General features: G+C 32.6%; 1 protein-coding gene and 1 long non-coding RNA gene across 2 annotated transcripts; both read left to right on the top strand.

The window, feature by feature from the left end:
- The first annotated feature begins 1,358 nt into the window (after positions 1-1,358).
- LOC128205799 (multiple epidermal growth factor-like domains protein 10) lies at positions 1,359-17,089 on the top strand. The gene is given in 21 exon segments (XM_052907762.1): positions 1,359-1,557; positions 3,354-5,366; positions 5,570-5,675; positions 5,770-5,858; positions 6,354-6,517; positions 6,700-6,787; positions 7,053-7,117; positions 7,626-7,662; positions 7,822-7,925; positions 8,333-8,458; positions 9,478-9,635; positions 10,691-10,826; positions 11,242-11,373; positions 12,308-12,325; positions 12,328-12,409; positions 12,806-12,882; positions 13,820-13,939; positions 14,343-14,471; positions 14,775-14,932; positions 15,080-15,215; positions 15,749-17,089. Coding segments are annotated over 21 exon segments (4,092 nt in total). The 5' UTR covers positions 1,359-1,502; the 3' UTR covers positions 15,848-17,089.
- Positions 17,090-19,184: 2,095 nt separating this feature from the next.
- LOC128205808 (uncharacterized) lies at positions 19,185-20,782 on the top strand. Its single transcript, XR_008256335.1, has 3 exons — positions 19,185-19,306; positions 19,636-19,771; positions 20,107-20,782. It is a non-coding gene; the product is annotated as an uncharacterized LOC128205808 (long non-coding RNA).
- Positions 20,783-26,777: the final 5,995 nt, after the last annotated feature.

Raw genomic sequence — 26,777 nt, 5'->3', positions numbered from 1 at the left:
GAACAGTTTTTAGCAACATGGAAACAACTTGTCCCCCTTTTTTAAAATGTAATTAAAAAGTATTAATTTTAAGGTAATCCATCGTGTTTTAATAAATAAAGTAATATGATAAATTTAATTATAGTTTAGTACCGTGGATAAAGGAAGTTTATCCTAAATGGCGGAGGATTTTATCTGGTAAACCGAAGGTCAAAGGCCGAAGACAGTTCATTGGTCGTGAACGGTGTACATGAACAGTATGATACTCATCACATATGTGCCCATGAACTCTGATCTTATGAATGAGAAAAAGTCGTTTTTAAATTGATGCATAATTTGTTTTATGATATATTTTTAAATTTATTCATGAACAATTCATAATTAATTTAAGATATTCTCAACAGGAGAAGTAGCGATGCCTCAAGTTTAAAATCACATATATGGTATGAGGTTGGATTAAGGTTATCAAATGCCAATGTGTTAATATTTCCATGTGCTACAAATACCTATCAATGTATACATGTTTTCTTACCACCCCGATAAGTAGATAGAGCCATGCTAAATATCTTCATCTTTCCATGGATAAAATATTAAGACCTACCCGTATGGAACTACTTTTTAATTGTCATCACGTCCCGTGTTGAAAACCGTCAACTGTAGCACCATTGTAATCTTGTCTTGTGGCAATAATTAAATAAATTAATCATATCTCACTAGAAATGGCATCAAACAGTTTTCACGCTGCATTCAAGAAATAAAACTGCAATCTTCTTTGAACATTTAAAAGCGAAAAAATACATTTCACTTTTATTTTGTTTTAAATGAGACGGCAGAAAAAGGAACTACCATGGCCGCTCGTGAAATTTGGTTCATCTCTACTCTTGGGCAAGGTGTTGTGTGGAAACTCTTAAAAACTTCGTATCCGCAATAAACACTACGATCAGGTAGGGATGAACCTATATTACACGAGTGGTCATGAATTTACTTTTAATTTCAAAAACAGAATCATATGTTTTGATGAACGCTGCGGAATTCCTATACAAGATATTGTAAAAATTTAGAATTTGTTTATGAGTCTATGATGTTTACTGTGTCTTGCTTGCCTAGCATACAACGCTACATTTCCCCTAATACAATTTTAAATAAATCAAGTAATGTTAAATTATCAATTCCGTAAACGACTACTTTTAACTCATGTAAATGAGAATACTCTATCGGAAGTAACAATATTTATCTACCTAATTTGTTTTCTTTTAAGTGTATCCGTACAATGTTCAATGGTAAGCACTTATCTAAATTCACTTCCTTATATGTGCGTATAAATATTTATTCGTTGCTTAGATATGACTGGTTGAAAATATGTTTAAATAGAGGTTTGACATTAAATCGTAATCAAGTTGAAAAACATGACAGTACATTTTTGAAGTTGTTATTTAATTGGTAAATTAAAGTAATGTTGGGATTTAAGCGTTGACAAAATGAATTTAAATGTGCGTTAATTTTGTTTCATTTATAACTTCGTTATGGAGATAAGTTTCATTGTGTTGTTTCTTTATCTGAGATTGGTGCAAGCTCAAGGTAAGTATTATCCTGTTCTTCTTTCTATCAACTCTCCATTTCCATTCTTGGTAAAGTTGTGTGTAACAAAATTATATTTTAGATAATATATTCATTAAAACATTATAGTCGTGTCGTTACAATGACGCCTGTAATGGGTTAAAACAAATAATTGTGTATATCAAACCTCCAACATATATGACGCAATGCCATTGATCCAGGACAAGTTACACGGTGACATTTTTCTATATTGGGTCAACAAATGTATATCGTACCAAAATGGCGTCTATTTTCCGATTATGATGAATAAATGAAACATTTAAACATGTAATAGGGTTGTCGATGTGATATATAGGTAAGTAGGTGACCCGATATGGGATTTACGGGACGCAGGAACCCATATTGGGGTGAGATCTTTGCTCTCACCCGATATATTTTCCTTTGCACCGTATATCCCATAAAGGTTCAACTACTTACTGTAACTTATAATAAATGCTATTTTAATAATAGCAATAAAGTAAAATTAAGCTAGTCTTTTTCTTCTTTATATTATTAGACAAAACTGAGGTTTTCACTCTCCCCCTCCTCCCATATATTCAAGCTCCAAGTGGCGAGGGTAGAATGATGAATGCAGCTTATAGAGTAAACTGTATTCGAATTCCATACGAAGTAAAACAATGAGACATCACTACAGATATTAACATGTTTTCCATTCACAATAAATCATCGTTCTTGCGAAATTTCTTAAGAACACATACATACATTCTTTTTGGGGAAAGCCCTCAAACACCTGTAGGACAATTGACATATATCTGTTTGACTCATGGCGAGGGTCATGTTCGAATTGTCCGACTGTCAAATCCAGGAACTGGTGCTTGGCTCGTATATTTAACACTAAATACAACCTTAATAGCGAAATAGCGATCTTCTTTAAAATAAAATGTCATTTTGATGTAGTATGCCAGTATTATATACGTTTGATAGTAAAACATCTCTAAAAACGGAAACGTATGACGTACACGCTGCCTTTAACTGATATTTTTTTCAATTATATAAATGTTTGGTGTAGCTTAATGTTATCCTGTAGAAGTGATCAATAATGATAAACGGCAAGGCAAGTGTAACAAATATCAACATGTAATAACAAGTTATTTGGCGCTAGTGTCATCTTCAAACTATTTAGGTTACAAGCAACTTGTTTTCTAGCTCGGTTTGTTCGCTCGTCATTTAGTTAAACAAAATTCGTTATTCTTGGAATGAATTAAAGAGAAACCTAGGTATACAACACTAGATAATGTGTTATTGTTTGTCCTAATTATACCGGAAAACCCTTATTGATTTAAATTGATAAATCCATCAAAACTTATAGAAACGGGTTTATTTTAATTAAAAAGGCACAAAAGGCAATAACAGAAATATATAAGTATGGAAAATAATATTCCTAAATTGTTTTTTTTTTAAAAGCAACATTCAATACGGATTTTCCATACACAAAGAAGAGTTTTCTTACATGCTTTCGTGTACCTCTGTGCTCTGAAACAGGATGTCCTTTGTGTTCATATTTCCCTTATTAAGCCAAACCAACCTTAGTTTCTTTAATGTATTTACATTTCGAATGCGTATTAAATATCTTGCACTCTCAATGAGCGTATCCTTAAGGATAAACGGGCAAAAGCATATATGATATAATGCGTATGAGACTATTTTTCAGAAGACCCAAATCTCCGTGATAGTATTGAGCTGTAAAATCAGTCCTAACGATTTGTTTTGTATTGAACAATGGTTCTCATTATTCGTCCTCTTCTTGTTTTCCCCAGACATTCCAAGTGAGTGTCAGAGCTGTGGTTGCTGTAAACCCGGTCAAGATAAATGTTTTAGTGATGGTTACTGCAGATATGGATGCCTAGATGGATATTGGAGTACTAGTTGCACTTTGAAATGTAAGTACATGAACTGTAAAAGGTGTGCACCTAGTGATGGCAACTACTGCCTTGAGTGTAAGACAGGATTTTATGACAACGAATGTGGATCCTCATGTGCACCTAATTGTGAAGGATGTCGTAAGCGGGATGGTAGGTGTAATTCTTGTGTGAATGGATACTGGGGAAAGTATTGCAACAATAAATGTGGAGACCGGTGCAAAACGTGTAACAGATCGAAAGGTTGTACCGAATGTAACAATGGGTATTATGGCTCTAAATGTGAAAAGAACTGCAGCGACTATTGTGCCAGTTGTGATATTCAAAACGGATGTACTGCATGCACACCTGGCTACTATTCCGATGACGGAGTATGTAAGCATTGTCAAAATAAAAACACTGGGTGCACCTGTACGTCATATTACAATTGCGTTGGTTGCACTAACGGGTATTTCCTAAACACTGACAATTGTTTACACTGTCCTCATTATTGTACATCGTGCATTAGTTCCACGCAGTGCACTTCTTGTATGGAAGGTCGATTCGGAAATACATGTCAACATCAGTGTACAGGTGACTGCGACAACGGTAATTGTGATTCATCAAAAGCTACTTGTCAGTGCAATGCTAATTATGTAGGCGAGAAATGTAATCAGTGTGTTGCCGGGTACTATGGTAACGGTTGCAAGCAGAGGTGTTCTGTAGGCTGCTCTGGTTCATGCAATCAGATTGACGGATCTTGCACATGCAAATCCGTTTGGCAAGGGGATACATGTGATACATGTGCTGATAAACACTATGGAAACATGTGCAATAAACAATGCATCAGTAATTGTGTATCATGCACTGATACATTTAAATGTCAGATTTGTATAGCTGGCCATTATGGTTCTTTCTGCCAACTTAGATGTGGAAAAGGCTGCATAAATGACACGTGTGATATAACATCAGGGTATTGCCAGTGCAAGAGTACTAACTTTATTCCAAAACATTCTACAACATTTTGCGATATTTGTGTAGCTGGAAAATTTGGTCAAACGTGTGAGCTAAGATGTCCACCTAAGTGTACAACATGCGAAAACGAGACTCGCTGTGACTTATGCCATGACGGATTCCATGGCATATTCTGTCAGAAACATTGTCCGGATGGGTGCTTCGGGAATACATGCAAAAAGGAGGATGGATCGTGTTTTACGTGCAAATCTGGGTATTTCGGAAAACACTGTAATAACAATTGCCCGGAATTATGTAAATCGTGTGACCAATACAATTCATGTTTAGAATGCAAATCTGGATATTCAAACATACAAAAACTGTGCTCATGTAGAAGAGATGTTTGCGTCAATTCGGTTGATTGCGACTCATGCACAAATACGTCCTATTTTGCAAGCAAAAATGAATGTTGCTTGTGCAATCTTGATGACTGTGTCTCCTGTACAAAGACGTTTGGTACCATTCATTGCAATATTTACAGAGGTGGATATTTTCAACACAAACACGGGAAATGTGAAGCATGCAATTCCCAATGCGTCGAGAATGAATGCGATTCGTCTTCGGGAAGATGTATTCAAGGATGCATTAACGGATACTGGAACCCAACATGTGACAAAAAGTGTAAGCAAGAATGTTTATCTTGTAATCAAGCAGATGGATCGTGTTTACAATGCATAAACACTACAAAATATGGACATGACTGTAATAAGGATTGTAGCAATACCTGTAAAAGTTCAATTTGCGACATATCTGGAAAGTGTACAAATGGATGCATAACAAATACATTTGGAAAGCAATGTGAAAACACATGTGATAAACATTGTATTAAACAGGACAAGAACACGCTTTGTTCAGAAAAGACGGGAATGTGTTTATACGGCTGCGAGACTGGCTATGAAGGAACATTTTGTCCTCAAGGTAAAACTGGCATACCTCACAATATTTGTTTCCAAATGGTCTTTTGACGTAATTTGTTGTTCACAAAACATAACGACTCTGTAAATCAATGGAAATTTTAATATTTCTACATGTTCTTTGCAGAGTAAAATATACATGTTGTGCAATTCTGTATTTGCATGGTTTATATTTCATTTAACTACGACAATCTTTCATTGAAACAGATGATGAAAAACAAACATCGGCAACAACACTTGGTGGAGCAGTCGGTGGAGGAGTTGTAGCTCTTTCTGTCATTGTAGTTTTGGGACTATATTTGCTTCGCAGAAGGTAAAAAATAAAAGCAAACTTATGTCTTAATAGTAATGCTTTAATTCTTTCTTCCTTAAAAGTTAACTTTAAATTAAATCACAAACATATGCAGTTTCAGAAGGTCAAATTCGAACAATACAAATACAACGCCTAAACAAGAATCTGAGGACTCTTCATTGTACGCTACGATGAACAAAGAAAGTATGTATGTATTATGTTTAGACTGTAACTAATGGTATTGTTTGTGTGTTAATAGTAATAGTCTGACCGGTATTTAACACAACAAAATGCTGTTGAATGATAAAGTTCCCAAATGTTTGAAGATATATCAATTACGGATAATTAAGTAAAATGAAACCGGGACAAACTGATGAACGTTGTGCGCTTTGTTAAGGAGTTAACTGAAAGGGCAAGTTTATGTTGACTACCTTAAAAAGAAAAGCTAACTACTAATATACTAACTAGTTTGATGTTTTTAGAAGCTAACCGTGCAGCGTATGCAAATGCGGCTACCGACGATGTTCACTCGGTATCCAGGATAAAATATCCCAATTACCAGAGACTACCACCAAAGGAAAATACGCCTATTTTGACTAGGGACAATCTTGAAATGTGTACGTTTGTTATCATAACTGTTATACCGATATGTTGTATTTTGAAACAAAAACATTTCGACTGCAAAATACCCTGTTTCAGACGCAGATGATGTTTGTGCACGGGGATTCACTGTTATGCCTGCACTTGAAAATAATGGCGTTTATTACAACGAAAGAGAAATCAGCAAAGTGAAACTGGATGTGGCCAATTTACCTGAATATGTACAAAACTTATGTATTAAGGATCTAGAAGAAGAATTTCAGGTATCCTGCAATGCCCTGATAAATAACTCATGATTCGGTGTACGTTTTTATTACATGTAATACAGTTTGCCTTTTTTAAGGTACACGCTTATATAAACCTTAACTTATTCAATTGTCGAATATGAATATTGTTTAAAAGTGTATAGTTTTTCATTTATTTATATATTTCTTTCAATTTGCAGAAAGTACCGTCCGGTCTCGTGAAACCTTATGAAGTTTCACAAATGAAGCTAAACATGCACAGAAATAGATATAAAGGAATATATCCATGTAAGAACCATTTCTCATCTTTCTGAATCAGGGTTATCGTGTTTCCTTTCATGCGAAGAATAGAAGTAGTTGTACACTTATTATTTGTTACATATTACATACTAGACGCTTTTAACTGAGATTGTTTTCTTGAATTTTCTGGTTTATTTTCATTTTCGTTGATCACCTTTTTACAATATTGAGCACGATAGCAAGGCAAGGGAATACAAGGCCTTAAATTGCTGTTTTCGTGTCGTATTTATTGTATCATTGATGTCTGATTTAGATGATGATACGCGTGTTGTAGTACGCGGAGGAGACACAGACTATATCAATGCAAGCTATATAGACGTAAGTCCATACAAGCAAAACCTTTTATTATTATATTATTATTTGTTTTTATTATTATTATTATTATCATTATTATTATTATTATTATTATTATTATTATTATTATTATTATTGTTATTATTATTATTATTATTATTGTTATTGAAAATTCTGTCTGCTCTTTGAAATTCCGTCCTATCATATTTTTAAACCGAAATATTATGTGTTTCATTAAAACAGATGTCTTTGTCAACATTGTTGACATGATATGCTTGAATTTACCGCTGCATAAATGTTTTTTTCATATTGGAGTTACTTTTGCTTGAACAGTTCAGACGATTTAAATCAATGATGAAGGAGGGATGGGATTTGAATTTCCTTGAATAGTTAGTTATTCACACGTCTATTCGTATACACGATGTTAATGATTGCAAACCTAATAATTGAGCTATTGGTATTCGTGCATACACCTTGAAACTATTATGAAGTTTAATGACCATAGGCATAATTAACAACCTCTTTCTTCCAGGGTTTCAGGAAACGAAATGCATACATAGCTACTTTGGGTAAAATGATTATTTATTAACGTTTGTTTAATAATAATATTAATGTATACAGAACAAAATTTAAAAAACCCAAACAACTTCATATTTAAAAGGAATATATTTCAAGTTAATATGGTTTAATTATGTAAATGTATTTGGTAAATATTATGCAACATTAAGGTCCAATGGCTCAGCAGCTGGGCGATTTCGGTCAATTCTGGAGAATGGTCTGGCAACAAAAAGTTGAAAAGATTGTCATGGTGACCAACTTAGTAGAGGGTCAGGTAATGTACTTTTTATTAACATGTGTGTGACCTTCTCAGGCAAAGGATGTTGTGGTTTGGTGATAAATGGACACGAAGTGAAAATAATAAATATATACGTATAACTACAACGATCTAGAATTTAAATAACAACAGTATAATTTAAACTATGGTTTTCCATTATCATAATGAATACTATAAACAATATGCAGATGGAATATCATGATCTATCCGTATTTAAAAATATTGAGAAAAATGGTTATGATTATGAAATATTTTATAATTTCACTTTTTGAAATTTTATGAAGTATTTCACTTTTGCTTCTCTGCCATTAAAATGCCATATCCATAAGTCACTAAAATTTTAATACTTAAGGGCAACTTTATTTGATATAGTTAGTAATTAGTTAATATGTGTTTCCTTGCAGAAATCCAAATGTCAGCAATATTGGCCTGATCGTGGTCAAAGTAAACTTTACGGCGATATGGAAGTTATGTGCAAGGTTGAAAAACTGTACGCAGATTTCATTTGGAGACAGTTTACTTTTTCCAAGGTAAGGTTTTATTTACTATGAAGGAGAAGACTATGTGAAAATTAAGATGTCATCTCTTATTGTACGCGGAAGTTTCTCCCTTAAAATATGAAAGAAACACTGCTTTGAATAAGTGTTGTTTCAGGAAGGGAGGCTAAAACTTCTAATTATTTAAAATGACTCAATGTTCACCCACTTGAAAATAAGATCTTTAATCAAGTATGTGCACTTTAAGTGTCAAGGGATCAAGCGTGTGCAATGATGACTTCCTTAAAGGTTAAGTTTTTTTTAAATATGTTTACTATTTCAATTTCAAATCAACGTTTTAACTTACCGATTGTTTTGCTACATGAGCTTTTACATTTTCTTATTAATATTTTAGAAGGAAAGTTAAACAGTAGAGCAAAAATAAGTCAGTAATAAACACACTATAAAAACAATATATACTCATGGATTGCCATATCCATTTCAATATAATTTTCATTTTTCATCGTTAATATAATACTTTAACAGTGCGCTTTCGAAACATTTATCATATGAATAATATGTAAAAATCTTATATTTCCTCTTTCAAAAATAAGTTTAAATATGATAAGTTCATCAAATAATTATTATTTAAATGAAAACAGCATTTACTAGTATCTCATTTTCAATAAAAGATAAAAGATATATGTTAAAGCCTGGTGATTATATTTGGTTTTCTTAATGAAACAGTTCTTTCATCGCTCATAAAAATATAAACGATTGATATAACCCGATGGAATTAGAAATTAAAGTGGTGATACTCCTCTTGGTTTCAATAACGACAAACTTGTCTCCTTTTAAGAAAAACTAGTGTAGGGTAAAATAATTTCAGCGTTCATTTTTTATTCAATGTGAAAACGCTGTCACCTAACTAACACACGTATACACCTTGTTGTTTTCAAAATGTATATTTAATTTACCATTTTAGAAATGGTATGCATCGTTGAAATAAAACATCGTAACACAGGGTTATCAATATGAACCACTTCTTTACTTTCATTTTCATTTTCAAACAGGTTAAACAAAATTCAGAAAAAAGAATACTGCACCACCTTCAGTTCACAGCGTGGCCAGACAAGGACATTCCTGATAACGTCACATCAATTATAGAGTTTAGACAGAAAGTGAACGCCTTGCCGAGTTCCTTTGACGGACCAGTGATAGTGCATTGCAGGTGGGGTGTCAAGCTGTGGTTTAGATTATTTAACCGTTAGCTTCAAGCAATTCTTACATCGTTTCAACGATTGATGAAATAATTGTATGTTAGGAAATCAATTCAAAATATTTAAGATCGAAATAAAAAAATAATAGCGAAGCGATTTACATGGGAGTCTTGATCGATTTTGCAGTGTATTTAGTTTAAAAAAACAACAGGTTTTAAAATAAGTTATTAAATAACAATCAGATAACACTTGCTTGGAAATGTGTATTTGAATTTGATCTATACTAGAATAACCAAGACAATTGTTTGGTGCTAGGTATCGAATACGCCGCAATGATTTGGCTATCAATTCAATTCTTTTTGGACCGGGCTTTTCTGTTAACTTGATCGTTCGATATTCTGTACGCAATAAATCTATATAAGTACATGATGTGGAATTAAAAAGTTTACAATGCATTATATCTATTAAAAACAGATTTACTACATGACTAATTATTTTCTCATCGTATCGTTATAGAGACTACTAAATGGTATGACATTTTCCTAGTAGCATTCATACTGTTAGCCGTATTCGTATAACGAGAAGTGTCCAAGTAGCCTTGATCTGACATGAAACAAATGCAATTATGACCTAACCGTATGTAGTAAGAACATGTCCTTAAACTATTATATATTACTATTATTAAACCGTGATTAAACTCGTAAACATGCATTCCATGTATTTATAAAAGTCAACGGCCTTATCTTAGAATAGTTTGTCATATAATGGTATCAAGTTTTAGTTGCAATACTTAAAAGCATTATCATGTATGTTAAAGAAATTACTTTCACTCATGCAAATCATTTACTTATCACACTATACCAGAAATATTGATATAAATACATTCTACGATTTACAGGAACACTATCGTGGAAAACTAAAAAGTATTAAAGTAAACACATTGAAAATAGTGGTACTGGTAAATCAAAGTAAGCTTAATAGAATTGAGTAAATAAAATGAATGCATGTTCTTATGCTCTCTTCTGGGCAGGTACATAGACAGATATTGAGCTTTGTATGTTTTCAGTGCTGGCGTAGGAAGAACGGGAACCTACATAGCTCTGGACATTCTGACCAAAGAGGGTGAGGAAGAAGGAGCTATAGATATCCCGGGATGTGTTGTCAATATGAGACAGAACAGACCCAGCATGATTCAGACTTTGGTTAGATGTTTACTGATATATCTGCAGTATAAGATTAGTAAATGAATAGGCGTGAAAACGCGTGGTCCGTTAATCGATAGGCGCAGTAGGGCGGCGTTCGATATCCATATGTTTCACGGAATAAATTTCTAAAGTACTCTTTTATAAAAGAGAAAGATGAAAAATGCGATTTTGTCCATTTAAATCAAACAATTGCATTTATAGGATAAAAAAAGTTTGAATTATTCCTTTTTTGTTTTATTTCTTGCTAGTTTCTTTCACTTATTACTTAAACTTTAATCTGATTAAAGTTTTACGACTTAACATTTTTATGCCAAATGCAGTTCAAGGAAATGTAGCATTAATTCATAATATAAAGTATTCCAGCAGTGCGTCCAAAAGTCAACACTTAAATCACTATGACTACTACTTTCAGAGTCAATACAAGTTTCTACACCAAGCTTTGGTCCATTCATTGACTCTTGATTGCTCGATCATAAAAAGAGACCAGTTCCATGAATATATGCATATCATGTCCAGCAAACAGGAGATACAGAAGCAGTTTGAGGTAGGATTGTTACTCAAAGTATCAAAGGTTATAATGAATCAATGTTTAAAATTAATGTAAACACCGTCGGGACCGCAATAAACGATATCGGTATAACGATAACTCGGATTACCAATTTTCGACAATGATAGCGTTCGTGTATCATTGGAGGCTTAAAATATTCAGTCGTGAATTTTGCAATGTCGACTACATGTTAATATGTTGTTTTCTTGTTAGAATGATCGTTTTCAATATTTTTGATAATTGTTTAAAAAATACCAAATTATGTTTTATTAAACTTTTTAATTAACCCAACGCTGTGCATGTAATTCAAATAACAGCACATGCATGCATTCGTAACATAGCACAAGTTATGAAAAACATGTTTAAATAGCAATGAAAATACGTTTCGTTTGGCTCTTCTCCGCTTGTTCTGCAGCGTGTCGTGTGAGTAATTTAAATTCGGCGTTAGACATTTCAAATCATACTCAGGCTGTGTAAAACAGCCATCTTATACAAACTAAAGTCATCCCAAACATATCACTCATGATCTGACATCGATGTATAATACAGACGCGTGCTCAGTGTCTGTCTCTAACAAGAAAAAACTGTACTATATTATCAACTCAGGCCGTGATATAGTGTTAAACTATGAGGATTTCAATTTACGAATCCGAAGGATGATTGCTAACTAGATGTGAAATATCGAATCAGGACTGTAGTTTTGACTTTGAAATGGCGATCAATTTGAAATGGCAATATTGGATTTTTGATCAAAAGTTTATAAAGTCGAACACACCGGAACGCAAACATTAATTATAAACAACGATTTATTTGTTTAAACGTTGCTCGAATTTACAGTGTTTAAATGTACTATGTAATTTCTATATATCAAGTTTGTATAATTTACGTTAATACTATTCATATATAATGTTGCATTCTGATTATATGTTAGAAAATGCAAATAAACCATGAGCAAAAGTCGGATCAGGAACTACAGGCTATAGAAAGAATCGGCTTCTGATAAAAAAGAACAGGAAACACGCAGATATTCCAGGTACCACGATTACTATGATTGTAAAGGTGCAGCATATCTTTAACTGACTGAGATAATATATCGCTTATATCTCAAAAGCAACTATTTAGACGAAAATACAAGATATGAACATTTTCAAAATACGGTTATCGTTAGTCCAGCCACATACATTTAACTGTGATGATGATATATTATAATCTTGTTCAAAGGGCCGGTACCCGTCCTAATGACCGTTGGTATAATCTTTCATTTGATTTGAATGTGCCACCTGCTGTCGTGGCGAGGTCTCTGCTGTTGCCGATTGATCATGCACCCTCATACGTACATGCCCAAATCCCGTCCATGCTTTTGATGAAGAAACGTTGAAGTTTTCTCTATGTTCACATGATCTATATTCTTTGTGTTGTGTATTGTCAGGTGATGCCAACAGACCACGTCTTTATCTGTTTTTGAAACCAGGCGAATCTGATTACATCAATGCGATGTACATCGACGTAAGTATATGCTCTAACATAACTTGATAAATTGCTCTAAATATATTGCTGGATGAGATTTGTAAATCGCTCACTATGCCTCAATCTTAACAACGGGCGTGCGATAACATATTGTTAGATCGTTATTTTATATTGAGGGTTGTAATAATATCGTTGTTGACATAAACAGGTTAATTTGCCAGTTTTAAAAAAGTGTGTTTTATTATGGAGGTACAGTGTTAAAATGAAATCGTTACGCTGGCAAACGTTTTCGTTCAATATTTATGTAAAAAGCTACTGAAACAAGCTCAGTAGCAAAAAGTTTAAACATAAACCCGGTTTAATGGCTCTGGGTAAACGCCAAAGACATACAACATAAAATCACAAACATGGAAGAACATCACAAAACTCCACAAGCAGCACAGTGCATACATACTATATATATAAAACTAGGTATGTTTATCAAGGATTGTTAGGTACCGCCTTTGAATGGTCAGTAAAATGTGCTTTCAATGTTATGATAATTTGTCGAAAGCATGTTAATCTGATAGCTATATAAGTATTTGGTTTGTAATAAAATACACAGTCAGCAGAAGATTTGTTGGCTTAGTTTAACATATTTTACTGAGCAAAAATAAACAAAATTTGAATATATATATACATGATTACATTCCTTATCATGTTATGATAATTTGCAACTGGCATTTGTTGCAGTTATCGCATATATAGTTAATATCATTAAAGCTTTTATCATTTATTTAACACAGATGTACGGATATGAGACTTGATGAGATTTGTTGGTTTGCTGAAACATATTTTTCTTTACATTCGTTTTAAAAAAAAAACTACTCAAAAGTTAACATAAATGTTAATAATACTCTGTATGAAGGCCTACCATACGCTTAAGACATAGTTAGATGAGTAAAATGCGTTTATGTCACTTTCAATTTATTTTTAGAGTTTCAAAACAAAAAACCGCTTCTTGGTAGCACAAACACCTCTACCTGACACAGTTTCCGATTTAATTGCACTGATTGTTCAAGAAGACTGTTCCTGTATTGTTAGTATGGAAGCACAGGTAAATGTTTGACAAGTCAGATACTTTGAAAATGAATTTATGTTAGTACTTTTACACCTACCATTGGATGCTTCACTGAATTTTAATTGTTTTAATTATGTTTAAATCACCAATAACGCAACTATTATGAAATAACGTCATTACACGTTTATAGGTATATACAAATAGTGTTTTAAGTTATAACGTTACGTCATTGATTAAAAGCGTTGCAATTGATACAATTCGCTATAATCATCTATATATAGCGAGGTATGTGTATTAAGCAATAAATGTCATTATTAGAATTGTTTTTATAAAGCTTAAATAGGCAAAAAAACATCCTTATCGGGTTATAAAGCCTCTGTATCTTATTCAGATTTGAACAAACGAACTGGTTTTCGGTTACATATATTGTTTTATCCAGGGGATTGGCTTGTACGTTCCTGGTGACGATCAATCAATGATGAAAGGTGTGATTACCATACTTTCCACAAGAGATCGAAGTACAAGACACTTTGTAAAAAGAGAGCTGCATTTTAAACAAGATGGAACGGTACGATATAAAGCAGTATAATTGTTTCGAAAAATAGCAAAATGTCATTTTTCACTTTTGTTTGAAAACTGGAAATATATTTTGATAGTGTCCTATTGTTGACATAAAAACAAATATGTGCTTTCTAGTCTAAAATAACTGAAAATAACATCAGTAACAACAACCACAAGCCCACCACCACCAACAAACGCAGCAACAATAATAATACAACTACCAATACCACAAACAATATAAATCAGTTATGCGTTTGCGGTATTATATCGCAGGCATTATCTCATAAAATATAAATTCTTTGGATTTAAGACCAAGTCGGAAGTGAGACTACCACATTATGAGTATTTGGATTGGGATAGAAATCACAATACTCCGAAGTCAGCAGAACACTTTGTTGCCTTCATCAAAGAGGTTGAAGACGCATCCAAATCATCTCACATGAACGGACCGATACTGGTGCATTGTATGTACGTACACTCTTTGTTTTAGCTCCAAGTTGCCTTCAGATTTTATCTTAGTGTTACTATCAAAATAACCTTTGATATCACAAGAAAATAATTAATTAATACGATCGTTAACACCAATCTTTACACGACATGTTACCATTGTGACAGGAACGGCGCTGGAAAGAGCGGACTTTTATGTGTTGTCTCGACATTACTTGAAACACTGAGTGAAGATAACGAAGTCAGTGTGGTCAATGCGGTGAGGAAAGTCAGAGCAAGACGACCGCTTTCCATTCCAAATAAGGTAAATATAAAACTACTTTCTCAACCAAATCATATCATATGACTTATGCTTGATATTTTTATTGCATCCCAATGGTACAATAAAATCCACAAGGACAAACGATGAGCTTGTAGAGAGGCGCCAAGTTCAAAACCTAACATACACTGAACGAGAGACACATTGAAAAACAACTGCTTGCTTTATACGAATGTCAATGAATGATATTAACACTTATTAAACAAGAATTCACTTGAAGAGTTTGAATCATCTGACATTTTAAATCCATCGTTTGACTCTTTGTTATACTGATAAATATTTTTACTTGCATTTTAAAGGTCACATCTTCGTTAGTCTTTAAGCCAAGGTGACCACCAGCTTGCATTAGAAAATAAGTAGCGTTGCTATTAAAACGCCAAGATGTCATGATTCGTTTGACGTTGTTAATTGTATCGAATCGCTTGTTTAATTTTTGGAGATACTATTCAACATTTAAAAACACTGGCTATGCATAAATATTATTATTATTGCATTTTTGTACAAGTTTGATTTTTTAGGAACAGTTTTACTTTTGCTACGAGTGTGTTCTCCAATCGTTGAATACAACAGATGACGATGTGTACTACAATACGAGCGCGAATATCCAGAGGGAATGAAGACGACAGATACATTTGGAACTTTGACAGTTGGTGTGTTGCCCTTGACACAAGCACATTATATACATATATAGAAATATAACATATTCAGCTACATTAATTATCATTTGCATGGGGACACTTGCAAACGGAAAATGATTGCAGTTTTATATAACCGTAATCACATACTTTAGAAAACGCTAGCATTTATCTGTCGATCTAAACATTGTGTTGTAAATATCATTGTCAATATTTGCATAATTGCTACTTTTATTTGTACCATACTGTAATGTGTTTTATTTTATCTGAACGATATCTCATATGAAAAGCTTAATTTGCAAGCTTACCGTGCTATAGGTAGCATTTAATAAGATACAGCGATATTTCAATATGTGCACACCACTACCTGCACGGTAAGTTTGTCGATATAATATAGATAACATTTTACTACACCGAACACGTGTGATTGAAACTATTTATAACTGGAGCTTTTGGCGCGTTGTGAATAATTTCAGTCATGAAGTGGACGTAGTGGATGCAGTAAGTATTGCTTTTATGTTTTATGAACGCATTGTACATTAACATTATCATGTTTGTTTCACTGTAAATGTAAACGTGTACAAAAACGTCAGAGCAATTAAACTTTTTTTAATTAAAATATTTTTTCGTTGATATCTTTTCTAAGAAAAGAAGATTTGCGCGTAATAGAACATTTTATTGATTATTTTCATCTGTGTATTTTGGATTAGCATTACTGTTGCTTCACAGCATATATAATGTTTTATATTAGTTACGTTTTAAATTTTAAAATAATATTCTGATATTTTATGTTTTCAATCATTGTGCATTAGCCGTAAACATGAACTCCAAATATCTTGTATACAACTAAACAGTTAATTTATAAATTAAATGACTGCATTATTTTTTACCAAAGGGCATTTGTTATATTTGAATGTGTTATCTTATTCGCCTGGTTTGTTTCTTTGTAAATTATTTTACGCGAAATGTAGAATAGTTAACATGTTCAATAGAACAAAAATATCACGCCTCACTTAAACTTGTTTGACATACATTTTATAGTGCATTGATGATTTAAAAAACAACAACAGGATTCTGGTCTATTTAATTGATGTACGTATGCCATATTGCATTTAATGAATTGCATTGAATGTATTGAAATGTTTTGATAGCTCTCCATATAGACCTATTGCAAACATAAATATGTTGTATATATTCTAATACCTAATAAAATATCTTCTTATTTGTCTATGACGTTATAAAACACTAACTATCTGAAGTTCAAAGATTAGCAAGTTAAGACAAACATGAAAACAAGAAATAAATAAATAAAGTATGTTCTTGATATAAAACAAGTAAGCCTTCACACCATTATATTTAAATTATAATTGGTTATACAATTAACAAACGTGTTAATAGTAGTGTTATTATTACATTAATAGACAAACAATTATTTATTCTGTCCAATGCTGAAAGAGATTTGTCGAGGTTCGTTTTAGAGATTTATTATTTGTACTGAGTTTGAGAGTGTTTCCGTCTTTGATTTCATATGCACCACATGTCATTAGTTACACAGGGGGTATAAACTTGCAGCGATCCTGGGTCGGTGCCGTGACTACTACCTATTATTTTCCCGATTTCGATATCGGATTTTGCTTTTTAACTGGATAAAGTAGGGTTATATCGACAGTATTTCAATAAATTTAGACGACATTAGGCATTTAATTTTAGTGTCGTCTATAAGTGAGACATAATACGTTATTTATCATTGACGACCGAATGCGGCAGCACAAATATATTGTATGCTTTTTTAGGCCTTTTTATAACGATTCATTCGATCGGCGATATTTGTTCTTCATTATGATTTCCTTCTTTTATGTTTCATCCTGCAAATTTAAAGCCATTGAAAAACAAGATTTAGACGCAAAGTCAGGTACATTTTAATCTATAAACGACAATTATACAAATACTCAAATTTCTATTCCTGTTATCTGTTCGTTTTTGTAAGCCATCGTAATGGAAGTCGAGTTTATATGGCCTCTAGCATGACGCATACTACCCTTGTTATGCAAGAGAACTGTTCCTGTATTGTAAACATTGAACCCCAACAGGACAGGAAAAGGGTACATGAACAAAACAAAATTGTATCTGAAAACATCATGTATTTGTGTCGTTATTTTTGTGCGTAACCGAAACACTGTATCTCATGTAAAATCAGTTGTGCATTGAACGTATACTAATTTTAGGATGTTGTGTTGTATTTTCCTGCCGACAATCAAGTACTAAGCTGTGGTTCATTTACCGCAAGCAGTCAGAAAGAGGTGCAGCCGAACTTCACGAAGAGAACACTGAAAATTGAACATTCAGGAGCAACGGGGGTAGTTATTGTAAAAATTGTATAGAAAATGCAATTGTAAGTTGAATGGAATTCAGAAATATGTGGCTTGTACAAGAAGCACTTATTTTTGATAATATTTAAAATAAAAGACAACAAAGAATTCATCAGAATCTCTTTTCTTAGTGTTCCATTTTCTATTTAGAAACATTGCATTTGCCTGTTGTAGTGATATTTTAGTGAAATGATGTTTACCAAGACGGGGCAACCTAAAAAATGAAACTGACGCCGTAGTCACTACAAGAACACATTTTATTTAGCCTTTGAATGTTTATAGATTTTGTGTTTCATTTTCAATAAAACTTTGTCTGCTATTCAATAAACAGCATAATCCATTCAACGTTTTAATTATTGCGAACATATTCTGGTATTCGTATTTCAGTTGCCCTCAATCATTCAAGTATTGTCAATGCATCATATTAAAACTATAAGTAAGTGGTATAACTAGTTTTACCTGCATACAGGTATGTTTGTTAAAAAATTCGATATGAGCGTTGGTTTAAAATATAACTATTCTACGACAGGGTTAATACAGTATTCAAGTATTATACACCTGTAGCAGTATACAATGTATGGGCATGCATGACATAAACTCGTTTACATGTTTTATTACAAAATCATCATTAACAGCAATCTGTTTTCTTACCAACTGCTCTATTCAACATTTTATCTTTTAATTAATCATCGTAGCACGGAAATATCAACGTTTCTGAACTCCTCTCGAAAGTAATAGCTTAAATGATATCAGCGTATGATTTCATGAGAACAAGTTAAATAGTGTATATGTTATTAAACTGACTACCGCATTTTTTAATCGAAACAATTATAGAAATGTTACCAGTTCAATAAGGACTACGTGTGACAACTTCTTACAGATATAGTTTAGAACATGATTCTTATTTATTTTAGTCAACCACAGGACACTCTGTACCGCACCTTCAATTTACTGACTGGGACTAGGAGAAGGCCGTACCCCGCTCTGTTAAAACGTTCCTGCGTTTCATTGAAGATGTGGAAGTAGCTGCAAACTCGTCTCCATACAATGGGCCTATTCTCATTCATTGTCTGTATGTACACATACTAATCAATGTGATCCATAACGTTTTAGATACTTGTTATTGGTAAGACTTAAATAATACGATCATTTACCAAGTGTTTCTCAGAGGTGGTTGCTTATAATTAAATACTTTGTTAATGATTTTATGAAAGAATTTACATTAGTTAGCTCATTTTTTATGCTAAAGCAAAACAAATGTTAATTTTATTCAAAGAAGTATAAACTGGTACATTTACAAATCACATATAGCAATAGATTTAAATATTTGTGGAAAACTGCACACACATGATAAAATATTTAGCTCCTTTTTACAATAAGCTCATTCCCTTCCTTTAACAGGGACGGTGCTAGCAAAAGTGGTCTGTTCTGTGCGGTGTCTTTCTTAATACAGAAGATGACCTGTGAAGGAGAGGCCAGTGTTGTGAATGCAGTTCGCAAGGTCAGGTGCAGGAGAACAACTGCCATTCCATGCAAGGTAAACACCCAATAATTAGTGCAACGTTCAACATTACTATTCTGTTCGGCAAAAGATCATATGAGAAGTATACTTTGTGCTGTCTTCACTTTTGCTGCGATATATTTTCCGACGTTTCGAGATAGCTTTCACATTGATAATCAACAAAAGTATTGATAGATTGCTTGTTTCAAGAGAGCCAAAATCAATCAGATGTTGTCAAGAAATCATCATCTCTTGATATCACAATTGTTAGATATAAATGATAAGGTATCAATTTTGGTCCTCTTCAAAAGACGTCAGTTAACAGTGTTGAATTTTGTAATAATTATACTATAACATTTTCTTTTTTGAAGGAGCAGTTTCAGTTCTGCTACGATTGTCTACTGGAGTTTGTAAACACACATGATGGGAGCACTTATTACAACTTTACATCATCAAATTATATTATTACCTATAGTTCTATTTTGTAGTGTAATTCCATTTCTTTATAAACTGTACTAACAGTTAATCACGCCGGCATTTGTACCTGTTTATACATTTCTAGTTTTGAGAGCAATTGTGTCATTCAGCTGATCTATTTTACTACCAGAACTAACTCAGTAATGTGGAAGACGCCATTGCTGTGAAAAATGAGTTTTTAATATCGAATAGTGTATTGTTTATATTTTGCATATTGTAAATAGTTTGCTTTAACAATAATCAGATTTTATTATAAATAACTAAAAATGCAACTTTAAATATATCAGATTTTACAGAGTAGTTATTAATACGTTTTAATAATATGCTTTCTGGTGTTTTTTCAGAAATTTGCCGGTGAAAAAACATGATATTGAAGTTTTTAAAACAGTCAAAATATCATTTTAAATTCCTTCGAAAGTTAGGCCCGCTTGAAAACACGTCAAAATTAAACGTCTATGCTTAGTCACAATTACCACGAACTCATTTCTGAAATTGGCTGTTCTGTAAATTCAAATTTCATTTGGTATTCATGGAAAATAAGCAGGAAAATGAAAATATAGAATATTTTAGTGTTAGCTCACCTCATGAAACAGCAATGTAAATAGTTTGCCAATTGTGAAATAAAAGTTTAAGGTCTGACTTGGTAAAATATATGTTTCGATCTTGGTCTGAAACAAATAGTTTTTCCTATATGTATTTGTCAATAAAATTGTATACAACCAGAACATGTTTGTTCTCATTTTTCAGTTTTGAATTATACATGTATCTCGCACTGTAGATACAGAATTTTAATCCACAGAGGTCATGATATATACATATATCAATACATAGAAGGTAATATATGCTTTTGTATCCATCCCGTTTTTAATTTTAAACGCTGACAAATTCAATGAAAAAATTGGAACATTGATATTTTAATCTAAATAGATAACTTAATTCACTGAAGGTGATGCAATATATAGTGATAAAAACACATGTCTGATTCCGGTTCAAAACCCCTGATAGAAATAAGTTTCTAAATAACACCTACCGTTCTGTCATCGCGTCAGGCATACATTTGTCAGTCTCCATCCCCTGATCATGAAATAAGGGACTTGGACCACCTTAAATTTGTTGCTCAACAAAATGCATCAGAAAAAAAGTAAAACATAATAACTATTAAATAATGTCAAATTGTTTAATTAAAATGTCAGTTGAGAATGCGATAAAGATTTGACTTGAGTAGTTTCGTGATAATGTGGCCCGACTGGTTAAAACCTGATGAAAACGTAAGAGTGTCACGGAGCGAACGCAAATGCTCGTCTGCGGTTTTAGGTCGCACTAGGAGCATAACTCTTGACCCTTTAAGGCATCCATCTATAAGTCTATCCCTAGTTTTATGTGAAATTTTTTTTCATATGAATAACCTGAACGTTTTGGTGATGGGTAACATTCTAGTACATATTGCCACTAGTATGTGAATATCTTAAACAGTCTGTAACGTTATGGCCGAGGTCATACCTTTAACCTGGCATCATGTTAATCGAGATGTGAAAACCTCATTGTTTCATTCTTAAATATTGACATTCTGTACAACTGATTAAAATAATCTACAGATCCTACAAATTTCTATTGATTTGGCTTTTAGCATTTTGTGAAATGATTATCAGGGATGATCTATAACATAAATGTACACAGTTAATGACCAGATGCGCTATATTTCACTCCCTGTAATAGTGTTGGAGTTGGTGGGCAAGATAAGAATTTCTAGCATGGTCAAATTTTTGGATCTACTTATCTGAGGTGGGAGAAAAAGTTTTCTGTCATGCTTTACGATGAAATATGGGGTTTAAACAGTGAAATAACAACAGTGAAAATATCAATTTGATATTTTCACTGCAAAATAAGGAGTGAAAATATTAACTTTCAGAACTACTTTTAAATTCCTTTGTTGTTACATGTACTTGCCTTGATCAAAACAGAACACTGGACTTCAGTATATTATTTAAAAAAACGTTTAAAAAAATAAAGAAATATTTTATCAATTTAAATAAATATATAATTGGAAATTAACAACTTACCGTTTATTACCGGTTATCCCGTTTATCAAACCTTTTACTGATCTTTGAAGCTGAATGTTCGAACATTTGCTTTCATACCAAACAAATTACAGACAAAAACAACTGTTCGAACATAAATAAAATTTTATATCATCGTTCAAATGTATTTTGAACTGTTAACCGTTGTAGTACTTAAAATGAGCTTCCTGGAGAATTCACACAAAAATTTACAGATAGATCCGATATTTTTTACCCCACGCACACCTCAAAATGTGTCAACAAACTAGCGTGGCATTTACTCTTTATCTGGAAAACAAACATTTTAAAGCGAAACAGACTGGTCTCTGATAGTAAGATGATTGAATATTAACTTACTATAAAAACACGCGTACATGCAGTCTTAAACTAAGAAGAATGGTTAAAATCCAATGAGTATCCACAATTGTTTTGCTAACACATTTGACCTTCCAAATTATCATTTTTTAAATAGCGGCGTAGTAATTTGGTTATGTATTCATGCCCATCTTGTGCACTAATAATACTTAATTGTTTACTGTTCATAAAGCTTTGCAATAAAAACGAGAGAATATTAAGCTATAAGAATGTATAGCAGAGAACTATTTCTCAGCAAACCGAAAGTAGAAAAGTAGACAGCTATGATTATGCATGAGGGACGCCCCACGGGTAGCGGCGTAAAGCCCACTCATTTCAAAAAAGGGGGTAATTCAGAAATAAATACAAACAAATAAAACTCCGAAAAATAAGCATAAAAGAAACAGAAAATTTGTTTGTTTGTTTGCTTCGCCACTCGTGAAAATATGTTTTTCTATGACACTCGTGAAATAAAATACGATCTCACACTGAAATAAACAAATATCCTCTATATCATTTCTCAGAAACAACAGAGAGTGATCCAATTGTGTATAACAATTCGCTTATCAAATGAGTTGCCCTTGTTCGTTATACAATGCGGAATATGGTACGCAACCTAAAAGCAGAACTTTCAACGATACATTACTGCAAACTATATTGGAGGAAATAATTAGTGTATTTGGCATAAATCTGACACTCATTTTTTTGTTGGCAGTTATACTTCATTCCTCGAAATCGAAGTTCATAAAGTGTAATAAGTATTTTCAATATTTCCTTCAGACATCCAATAAAAGACACTCAACCTAACCTGTGAACCATTCTAAACGAGTTGTTTTGGGCGGTATATTTTAACAAAACAGAATAACATACGTTAAATACACTATAAAGTGAATAACAATGTAAAGATAGCCTATTGAGGACAAAATGATCCCCTATATCAAGTGTGACAGCCGTAAAGACATTCCATTTTGCTCAGAACAACTTGTGTTGTTGTTCGTTGTTATAAAATAATCGTCACAATTATTTTCACATCTCTTTTCAAACGTATTGGTAATTCATCCATTTTACCTGGTCCCTTATATACTCAAATTCCCTATTCATACGGCTTTGCCCTTTCTTTTTGTATTGACTTATTTTTTGGCAATGGGAAGGTTTGTGTCATTAGCTGCATGATTTAGTGTGTAGGGGATTTGGAAAGACATGAAGGAGGATGATTCTATCAAAGTTTTGCTCACGACCTTTATACATCCAATAACTGAAGGCCGTAGACAGTGTGAACATATATTACTACCAAACTGTTCGGTATCATACACTCAGACGTTTTAACTTTAAATATATATGATACTAACAAAAGTTAGATATATTGACTTAAAACTGCTAGTTAAAACTAATTTTGAAATCATTAAACGTTTACTCTGACAAACTCAGTATTATTGATATGATAATATCAATATGTACACGTATTCTGTTTCTAATTATGAAATACATGTACACTTTGTATGAAGCAAAATAATTGTTTTAAAATAAAAATGTATTTCATTAAGTTGTACATGTATGTACCATTATTCTACCAACGAACTTTATGACACTTTGCGGACATACAAATCGTTTATTTGTCAACCCAAGTACTTATAAGTCACAAACAATGAGCTCACTGTCCATCGATACAAAATGAATTCTGATCTAAATGAATGCTCATGTAGGATGTATTATTATTTGACATTAATACTGGTTAAACGGAATTGAGAATCCTTTATTTGTTTTAAATATTTCATTACATGTCAATTTAATGTGTACTCGTACTAAGTTGTAAAAACACATGCACACACATGTCTGATTCCGGTTCCAAAACCATGATAGAAACAAGTTTCAAATAACAGCAACCGTTCTGTCATTGTGTCAGACATACATTAGTTAGTCTGTATCCCCTGATCATGAAATAAGTGGCTCGGGGCGTCTTGTATCTTTTTCAAAATGCCTAAATTCATTACTTACCTCCATGTTAACAATATGAGAAATAGCTCTTTAAGTATCTAATAGTATTTCATTATTAGTAATTACAATTGTAAATAATGTAGCTAAACTAAAATGGTTTGATACACTAGCAACAATGGAAAACTGGTATTATTCAGTGAACACGCCGTTAACGACGGGCTTTGGGTTTGATAGACGGATACCCGAACTCATTGTCAACGTGACATATATATGACACGAGTATAATTGTTCATTTCCTCTGAACAGTCTGTTCAAGATAAAGAAAATATTTGTCTTATTTCGACACGCTAATGCACACAGTAGGGAATTCGTATACCAGTATATAAATATATAAGAATGGATGTGCCAAACGTAGAAGACTGGCCTTTAGTGTGTATAGGGACAAGTGGGAACAATTTTAAGGAGAATCATTATATGAACGTTTTCTTCACGATATCTTTGCATCCAAAAAATATCATTACACTACAAAAAAGTTAATTTACCAAGAGTTGTTATATTAAAACCTCATGATAAATGTAGTAATAGACCTGGAACAAGTACAAAAAAATGATTACAGTAAAACAAATTTCATTATGAATGGTTAACAGAGAGGTACTCTTTGGCCCTTGGTCCTAAATATGACTTTTTTATCCACCCTGGCTAATGAACGTCATGCATTAAAACACAAACAAATGCCGTTATTCAACAAAAGGGTAAAAGGCTTGCAATAGAAAGTTAGGAGAGGCGTTGTTGGTTTCAAGATTAGGGACGCATATTTTTCGCATAAAATTTTGTCCACAAAGTGAGCTACCCTCTGAGATCTAGTTTTGCATCCGAACCTGGCAATCATTTTCATGTCTTATATCACAAACAATATATGGACTTATGTAATATTAATAAGTCTATCTTTCGGAAGTTTATGCAAATATTTATCATAAAATGTATTGTTGGAATAAATGTTTTTAAATGTATAATCATATCTGTTAGTATGAATGCATTCAAGCATTCATGTACAGTGTTTGTATTACTAAAAGTTCAGTATACAATAAGAAGCGTACAGTCTTCTTTCAGAGAGGATGCAGAAGAAAAAGTGTTATAAATATTATAATATTACCCAAGCACTGTCAGAAAACTGTCCAGATGACCTTGATGGTACATTTCGTCATCATGTGTCAATTTTGAACAGGTAATATACACGGGTCTATTACATGTTGCCTCTGACCATTTACCTTGCTTGTAAATACAATTCCAATAATCTTTTTTTATTGTAACAGAGAAGACCGCTTATTCGGTGTATGAATAAATAAATTAATTGATTTGTCCAATTTAAAAGTAAATCGGTCTTAAAATATTCCTTGTATGATGTTCTACATCTAGTTATTATTATATCGTATTGTTACAAAGAAGACGGCTTATTTAGCTTATAAATTAATAAATTAATCGATCAATTTGTTCAAAATAAAAGAAAATAAATGGATAATAAAAATAACATTTGAATATGTTTTTGTTTTCCATTTAATCTGGGAAAAGTGTTTGATACTTAAACATGAATGGGTCCCTTCAAAAAGGGAAATCGTATAATAATCTGATTGAAATAAAGGTAAAATATATACCCACCACTATTATGATAACACAACTGCTTGTTCCCTTCACTAGCGCTAATCAGTTAAACTACTCGTGGAATGGAGAAAGTGTATATTTTAACCTGCTAGCAAGCTCATATTTTTTATTCTACGACCAAATTGTTCTTAACATCCTGTGTACGAGCGATTTAAGGAAAGCCATACCAAAATGTAAATGGGGTTCAAACAATGTACGCTTGCAGATATGTACTGTTCCAAGTCCAAGTTAATGAGCATTGGAATATCTCTCTAAGACAAGCATCGACTGAAATTTGAAACACATACATTTATACAGTATAAAATCATGAAAAATAGAAGCATGCATACAAATTGGCCATACAATCGAGTAATTAAGAATATCGGATGTATTAAACAACACAGTATATGCTAGAATGTGGAACTATGTTTTGACGAAAACAAACAGTAGTATAATGACTGTCAATTATCACACTCAAGGAACCCTTGATTATAAAAACAGAAAAAAAGTGATGTGATAAAATTTTGTCTTTACTACTGATGATCAGTGTATCAGCATTACTTATTAAACAAAATACTGAA

Source organism: Mya arenaria, chromosome 10 (assembly GCF_026914265.1).
Source record: "Mya arenaria isolate MELC-2E11 chromosome 10, ASM2691426v1".
NCBI classification, from domain to species: domain Eukaryota; kingdom Metazoa; phylum Mollusca; class Bivalvia; order Myida; family Myidae; genus Mya; species Mya arenaria.
This window is presented reverse-complemented; position numbering and strand designations above follow the sequence as displayed.